The sequence below is a fragment of the Sinocyclocheilus rhinocerous genome, unplaced genomic scaffold (genome assembly GCF_001515625.1).
Source record: "Sinocyclocheilus rhinocerous isolate Xijiao unplaced genomic scaffold, SAMN03320098_v1.1 scaffold2783, whole genome shotgun sequence".
Taxonomy (NCBI): Eukaryota; Metazoa; Chordata; class Actinopteri; order Cypriniformes; family Cyprinidae; genus Sinocyclocheilus; species Sinocyclocheilus rhinocerous.
In genome coordinates, this window is record NW_015632049.1 from 31713 (window position 1) to 40183 (window position 8471).

At 35.7% G+C, this 8471-nt stretch overlaps 1 protein-coding gene across 1 annotated transcript in view; it reads right to left on the bottom strand.

The window, feature by feature from the left end:
- The window catches only part of LOC107742181 (uncharacterized), a 14714-nt gene extending 6727 nt beyond the window's left edge, over positions 1-7987 (bottom strand). Inside the window, exons 1-9 of the mRNA XM_016555081.1 lie at positions 7803-7987; positions 7540-7718; positions 7335-7374; positions 6955-7038; positions 6755-6851; positions 6462-6598; positions 6195-6368; positions 5953-6110; positions 5346-5469 (exon numbers count right to left, since the gene is read on the bottom strand). Of these exons, the coding sequence (XP_016410567.1) occupies positions 5346-5469; positions 5953-6110; positions 6195-6368; positions 6462-6598; positions 6755-6851; positions 6955-7038; positions 7335-7374; positions 7540-7544 (819 nt within the window). The 5' untranslated portion in view covers positions 7545-7718; positions 7803-7987. The remainder of the gene's footprint in view (positions 1-5345; positions 5470-5952; positions 6111-6194; positions 6369-6461; positions 6599-6754; positions 6852-6954; positions 7039-7334; positions 7375-7539; positions 7719-7802) is intronic.
- Between the last annotated feature and the right edge of the window lie 484 nt (positions 7988-8471).

The window sequence follows — 8471 nt, forward strand, 5'->3', positions numbered from 1 at the left end:
TTATACATTTAATTATAGTCATCGTCACATGACCAGCATTTACGTTGCTTCTCGTCTCGTTTTCGTCGCGTGATAAAGGTTCGTTGACGATATTTAGTCATAATTTTCGTTGACGGAAGCAACACTACATAGGGGACCCTATTTTTTTCTGTTGTGCATTCTATAAAGCAACGACTCATTCAGTTGTAGACAGTATGTTGCCAAGAATGAACGAATTCAACAAATAAAAATGTAAAATGGGTTTCAGTTGAAGGTAACTAAATGACAAAAAACAATGGATTTTTATGTTGTCTAGAACTGAAACATGACAAGTAATGGAGTTTTTGTAAAGTCATCAACTGTTAGTATGTTGACAGTCACTGTGCTATGATTGACTATATGCTCCTGTTGGATAGAAAAGTAGTGCTAATGTTTTGACCGAGTTCACCCAAAAATGAAAATTAATCCATAAATTACTCACCCTCAAGTCATCCTAGGTGTATATGACCTTCTTCTTTCATACGAATCCAGTCGGAGTTATATTAAAAATTGTCTTTGATCTTTCAAGCTGTTTAATGCCACTCAGTGGGTGTTGCATGCATCAGTCCAAAAGCACTTAATTAAAATGCGCCCATCCATAAAAAAGATGGGGGGTGGTGAACAAAGGCCTTCTATAGCGAATTGATGCGTTTTTGTAAGAAAAATATCCATATTCAAAACGTAATAATCACTTTAATGTAGCGTGCGCTCACTGTTGTACACTAGAGGCAGTTCCGGGCGGATGACGTATGAGGTCAGTGCTATAATTTGTCTGAAAGAAGAAAGTCATATGACTTGAGGGTGAGTAATTTATGGACTAATTTTCATTTTGGGTGAACTAACCCTTTAAGGAATATTTACAGACTGTTTAACGAGACTCAGAGAGATGGCATGAATGTATTTAAATTCATAATAACAATTTTATGAGATTAATGTTTTAAATATAACGTTTTGAATATTAAAGGATTTAAATAACTCTATTTAAACTTTAAAAATGAAACTGAAAGTGCCAGTTGGTGGCAGCAAGTCAATGTATCTCATTTATTCAGTCGATTCGTTCAAGTGGCTGATTCATTTAAGAATGAAGAAAGTGACTAGGTGTATTCGACTTAACGCAGCGCTGCGCAGATCGATCAAAATCTGACTTGAAGCAGTGCATGCCAGTTAGAAATTTTGTCCAACTTGAGACGACGCCGATGCCACGTCACCGTCACGTGTGGCATCAAAGTACAGCGAGAGAGAGAGCGGAGCTTAAGCGGAGCCGACAGGGCGTAAAGCTTGGGCGGAGCCGACAGGGCGTGTAGCTTGGGCGTGAAGCTTGAGCTTGGGCAAGGAGCTTGGGCGGCGCCGTCAGGGCACCAGGCTCTAGGAAGGCCTCCCGGCCTTGAAGGACGGAAGAAGCCTTCTTCCTCCTCCTCCTCCACCTGTTTGTATTGGCACCCATGTTAAAGGGTTAGTTCACCCAAAAATGAAAATTAGCCCATAAATTACTCACCCTCAAGTCATCCTAGGTGTATATGACTTTCTTCTTTCAGACGAATCCAGTCGGAGTTATATTAAAAATTGTCTTTGATCTTTCAAGCTGTTTAATGGCACTCAGCGGGTGTTGCATGCATCAGTCCAAAAGCACTTAATTAAAATGCGCCCATCCATAAAAAAGATGGGGGGTGGTGAACAAAGGCCTTCTATAGCGAATTGATGCGTTTTTGTAAGAAAAATATCCATATTCAAAACGTAATAATCACTTTAATGTAGCGTGCGCTCACTGTTGTACACTAGAGGCAGTTCCGGGCGGATGACGTATGAGGTCAGTGCTATAATTTGTCTGAAAGAAGAAAGTCATATGACTTGAGGGTGAGTAATTTATGGACTAATTTTCATTTTGGGTGAACTAACCCTTTAAGGAATATTTACAGACTGTTTAACGAGACTCAGAGAGATGGCATGAATGTATTTAAATTCATAATAACAATTTTATGAGATTAATGTTTTAAATATAACGTTTTGAATATTAAAGGATTTAAATAACTCTATTTAAACTTTAAAAATGAAACTGAAAGTGCCAGTTGGTGGCAGCAAGTCAATGTATCTCATTTATTCAGTCGATTCGTTCAAGTGGCTGATTCATTTAAGAATGAAGAAAGTGACTAGGTGTATTCGACTTAACGCAGCGCTGCGCAGATCGATCAAAATCTGACTTGAAGCAGTGCATGCCAGTTAGAAATTTTGTCCAACTTGAGACGACGCCGATGCCACGTCACCGTCACGTGTGGCATCAAAGTACAGCGAGAGCGTTCCAAGAGCAGCCGGCTAACTCAGCCGACGCAGTTTCTTCAGAGCGGCTGCAGGAGTTCTGATGATGACCAGTGTTGAGCATGTTACTTTAAAAAAGTAATTAGTTATAGTTACTAGTTACTTCTCACAAAAAGGGCATTTAGTGTTTCTATTAAAAAAAGGAAAAAAAAGTGTAAAGTTCAATATTTTTTTGATAATTATGGATCTAGAGGGTCCAGAGAATTGTACTGCAGTGGTTTTGTTGCAATTGAGCGAAAAACCTAGGACTAGTTCGCAAAAGATCTAGTGTATATGTGAATATATGAACTTTTTTAAAAATTTCATTTAAGGTCATTTACAGTTGAAATGTTGTGTTTTTGAAGACCTTTTTACTGTTATAGTGCCTCCTATGGTCCGATCTCCATGAAAATTTGCAAATTTCGTAAAGTTTTGAGTTTTCGTTTAGGTTTTATAGGCTTTTGGGTATTTTTGGCCACACCCCTTTTTTTAAATTACCCCATTATAGCTAACCAAAGGACAAAATTCATATTTTTTTTGATAAATATTGATCTAGAGAGTCCAGAGAATTGTGCTGCAGTGGTTTGATCAAGATTGAACAAAAAACCTAGGACTAGTTAGCAAAAGTAGATTTTTTACATAATTGAGAATAATAATGAACGATTTGATTGACAGCAGTGGTTTTTGAGGCCAAGTTGCTCAGCATGAGGAGCTCTATCAAATGATGTGAAGATTGTGTGTATGATTGAAAAATCGTGCAATATACAACCATTTATGCACTTGAAAAATGCAATTTTGCCCCCCAGTGGCCAATTTCTTTCAAAATTCTAACAGACCTTTAGTCAATGAGCCATGAGTCAAACATGACCACAGAGTTTCATTCCGATCGACCACCATTAACCTTGTCTAATAGGTGCTTAAATTTCTTTGGCCAATGGCGGCCATGTTTTTTGAGATACGCGAATGTCCTCATAGACACTTGTGCCACTTTGGACAAAAACATTGCATACCAATTTTCAAGTCGATCGGACCAACGGTTGCGTAGTTATAGCTGTTTTATATTTTTTTCCATATTATAGCGCATAAATAGCTGCGCAATTTTTTTATTTGACCAAAGACTGAGCTCTTACGCATGTATTCCAAGTTTGGTGAATATATCTCATTCCATTCAGGAGTTATAGCCATTTTAGTAAAAGTGGCCCCGCCCCTTATGAATGTTTTGGCGCCCATTTGCGACGGTGAGTCGAAATAAACGTTTTTTTTTGATAATTATTGATATTCACTGTCCAGAGAATATTTCTGAAGTGGTTTGGTTCCAATCGGGCGAAAAACCTAGGACTAGTTCGCAAAATTCAAAATTCAAAAAATGTGCATACTCCCAATCTCCCAATGAAATGGGAGATAGCCATTTTGTTTGGTTTGAGCCAAAGATTACAATGATATAAGACGATTGGCTCGGTGCACAAGATGGCGCCAGTGAGCTTCGGCGACACGAGTGTGTGCATACTTACTTCCGGTCTTGCGATGTTCGCATTTACTGTAAGGGAAACTTGGCTAGGTAGATATAATTAATGTTTTTAAAATTAAAGATAGTGGTATATCAAAGACAAGAGAAAACATCCTCCTTATATTATTGCGTACCTCTGTGGAAATTCATCAAGATAAAACGTGGAGTTTGTTTCGTTCTTTCTTCTGTTGATTATGCGGTTCAGCATCAGTGGGTAGTCAGTCTACGGAGATCTCTTAATTCAAACACAAACCACTCAAATACCTTTTTAGAGATTTGATTTTGTTCTGACTGCTATTTATAAGATCACAAGGTTTTGCGACTGTCAAACGAGATGCTCAGAGATTTCTGCATGTATGTTTTATTAACTTTATTTGATAACATAATTTATAACTAACTGTACAATTTAACAATGTAATTATGGTAGGCTTGCATTAATTAAAAGATCGGTGTTTGCATTTCCCTGCCCTGTGTGTTTTTATTAATATTTATCTGTTTTGTGAAAGTTGCAAGTCATTATGTCTATAAGCAGTGCATGTATATTTTTACGATTTCTTTTGCATTAAATATCAGATAAAATAAATATTTAAATTAGTCATGTATTAGTTGTATCCTTTTACAGCCCATTTTTTTCCATTTAAAAAAAAAAATGTTTGATGCAAAGTTAACTATGCGTAAAATATTAAAATATGTTGTGAAAATGATAATGGAACAAACTGATGACTGTGCACAATTGAGAAAGGGATATTTATGAAGATCAATCGCAGCCCATGTCTCACAAGGTAAATATTTCATTTTTAAAAAATCAATGTACAAACATTTTCGAGAAATAAGTAATTTGTACATTTACATAATTGGTAAGGGAAAAGACATTGTGTAGCTGTGTGTACACACCATAAGTTCAACTTTAATTTCGTGAACAGTGGGGATTAGTGTATTTCATTCATTCACCGAACCCACACATACGTAAGTTTCAAATGCACTGGCTCAGTTAACATTTATAGTATAGTAATAATAGCAGTGTATATCTTATTTGCATTTGAAGTGATATTATAAATCCTGTAAAAATATATAGAAGGTAATTTTTGGATTTCTCCGGTTCTCTGCACTGACGTTTAGAAAAACCGGAAATATATATGCACACACTCGCTAGACTGGAAATCCAAGATGGCAGAGATATGCAACTAGCCCATTGAGACAAACGGTCTAGGAGTTAGGAACTGTAGGAATAATTTTTGATCGCTGCAGCACCCCCGATAGGCCCAACTGGGGCGAGTCTTTTGATCTGAGTAGTGAGCAATACTACTACGGTCTGACCAAGTTTCAGCTCTCTAGGCCTAACGGTTTGGTCTGCATGATCAGTTTTACCGGAGAAGAATGATAATAAAAAAGTAATCCCTAATAATAATTCACATAGACTCACATAGACTTCAAAAGAAGTAAAAACATAAAAACAGACAAAGAAGATCGGGATATTGGATTATTGGATTATGACCCCTAATGCACACAAGAAGACAATTGAACTCACCTCAGTTTTGATGAAGTTCTGAATATAATGTAGTATGTCAGAGCTTGGGTAAACAGAGTCACTCTGGAAGATACTGAACTTATCGATCTGTTCCTGCACTGACTTCCCTGTTTTTCCATTGACACTACAGCCAAGAGAAAACAAATTAGGGTTAATTTAAAACATAATTGTTTTGTAATTAAATAATCTGATTCAAGAATTACTGGATGAAAAACCAGTATAAACCCAATCATATTGTGTGTCCTGTCTGATGTTGGGTGAAACAAACAAGGATGTTTTTCCCTTAAAGTGAGTGATATAATGCTAAATTTCTCCAAATCTGTTCTGATGAAGAAACAAACTCATCTACATCTTGGATGTCCTGAGGATGAGTAAAATGTTAGCAGATTTTTATTTTTGGGTGAAATATTCCTTTAACAAAACTTTTGGCCTCAAATTAATCTGGTATGACCACCAAAAAACTCAACCAAATCTCTATCTTCCTTTACTACTTTACACACACATACATAGTACAAATTATTATAACCAAGCATTACACACAGTTTCCATTTCATTTTATAGAGTGAACAAAGGGGGACTGGAAATGGAATGATAAAACTGAACTTACGGAAAAATCTGATCGAAATATTCATGAATGTATTCATCCAAGTGTTTGGCCAACTGCCTGTTCAGATCTAGGACTACATCCCAATTTTTTGACCAGTAACATCCTCCATTTTTGCACAAAGCTTGAAGGATTTTATGGAATCCTCTTTTATCTATATTCTGAGTGGCAAAACAAAAATACTAATGTCATTAAAAGGACAAAATATGGTGATTCATTTTGCACAATATTTGAATCACACTCACAGGTGCTATCAGTTCATTTGTGGAAGCAACACATAATTGCACTGATTCTTCCACTCCCTTTGAGAGACACTTCTCCAGATCATTATAAATGCTGTCAAAACGATTGTTTAATTCATTTAGTGCCTCCATTAAGTTCTTCTCAAATTCCATGTGGACTTTGACTTTCGTCTCAATCTAAAACACACCGAGACAACAGCAGTAAATTACAACTTAATGTATACTGGCTGCATTCTGAAGACCTGCATGCAAAATATCAGGTACTCATACCGTTTTCTTGTCTGTATCCAGTTGGACACTTTGGATCAAGGACAAAACTCCCTTCGCTTCATTTACATAATCTCTGGTCAGTTCTCTGTTAATGTTCTTGTTTATATTCCTCAAATCATCCTGCAGCTTTGGTATTTCTACAAAAGGATGTGATTTTGGTCAGTCCTTCAGACTACATGGCATGTACAGTAAAGATTACTTTAGATTATGTAAGTAATTACAGAACAATTTGACATTTAGTTAATGTGGATTATTCTGAATAATGTGGTTGTTTGGTAAACAGGATAGTTTACCTGTTTCACTAGGTTCCAGATTTAAATTGTGGTCGAAGAAGGCATTGGAACTTACAGTAAAAGCATTAAGAAAATGATCATCAGTCCTGAATCTCTTCTAAAAAAAGAAAGAAAGAAAGAAAGAAAGATTAGCATCTATCAGAAATATATTAAGAAACATATACAGTAGACTTTTTTTTTTTTTTAAATGGTTACTGTACCTTGATTTCTGAATTTTCAAAGTTTTCTTTGACTCTTGTCTTGGCATTTTCATTTCTATGAAGTATGCAAACTTTTTTCTGATCCTTAAAATAAAAACAACAATATATTAATATATGCGGTAGTTAATGTACTCAAACTAGCTGTATGTGTAAAAACAGCTTGAAACATTTTATATTGTCAGGTCAGAGCTGGAACAAATGTATTACTTATTTTAAGGTATATTTTGTGGACTATCAAATGGCAATTTCAGAATTAGTTTTTGTCTTTCAATAAACATTTCTTTCAGTGCACTAAAAAAAAAAAAAAAACTTCAAAGAAATGTCCACTTAAAATCAAATGAAGGACAAATATATAGAAATATATTCAAAATTTTCCAAACTTTGTCTCCCGAGATTTGGTCTTTAGTAAGCCGCGCAGATCTAAAAAAGAAATAAGAAAATGTCACTAAGACATATCAGCAAACCTGAAAAAGCAAAATGATTGACACATTTCCTTACTGGCTTCCTGACTGGTTATTGCTGTTGAGAGAGCATGGGGCTTTCACAGAGATTGCACCTTTAATGACAAAAGATTCTAATTCTAACCTCATATAGGCTGATGGATTTATAACATCTGTCTTTGTACAGATGAAATTGATGCTTTTGCATTCTCCTCTTGGTCCCAGTTCTTCAATGCAGTGCCCTAATATCCCCCAGGGGTCTTGATCGGTGCTTGCTCGATTAATATCACTCACAATCCACACAAAAGAGCACTCTGTCAGTTTCTACAGGATTTGAAATAGTTAGTGGCATGTTTATGTATAATTTTGAAAACAGTTCTTTTGAAAAGAGTGTAGTGAAATATTTACGGTTTTCCACAGGTCATCTCTAGTCTTGTTGCAGTCTCCAGTTCCAGGAAGATCAACAAGCACAATGTGCTCCAGGAGTTCATGACAATCTGGAATCTTGATCGTCACACTGTTCACAAGCGGCCAGTACCAGCCACCAGGACTTGACTCACTGTGTATTATGTAACATGCAACATCATTGGCAAATTCAGAGACCTGTTGAGGAAATATATATATTTTTAACTGAAAAGCATGTAAATGTTTAATTATATGGAACTTATAATATGACATAACTATTTGAATTTGTATTGTGTAAATTTGAATTATTGACAAGTGTCATTGAACAAAACTGAATATTGTGTGGCATTTAACAGTTCTGAATTAGATTATTTTTTTACTTGAATATTGAACATTTGAAATTTAACACAATTTAATTTTTTGTTTTATAGACATGTAGTTTCAAACAGCGGATTTTTTTGTTCTAAATTCTTAGACTGCAAAAATTCAGTTTTTAAAAATACAGCTTCAAGTTTTCAAGATGAAGAGGAAATCCGGAACTTTAAATTCAATATTCTAAAATTCAGTTCGCAGAAATTCAGATCTTAGCGAAAGTAGGTCAGGGGCCATCAACAGGGAAGAGTAGATGATCTCCGAAAAGTCAAACGAAGCATTTTGGCCAATTAGTAGTTT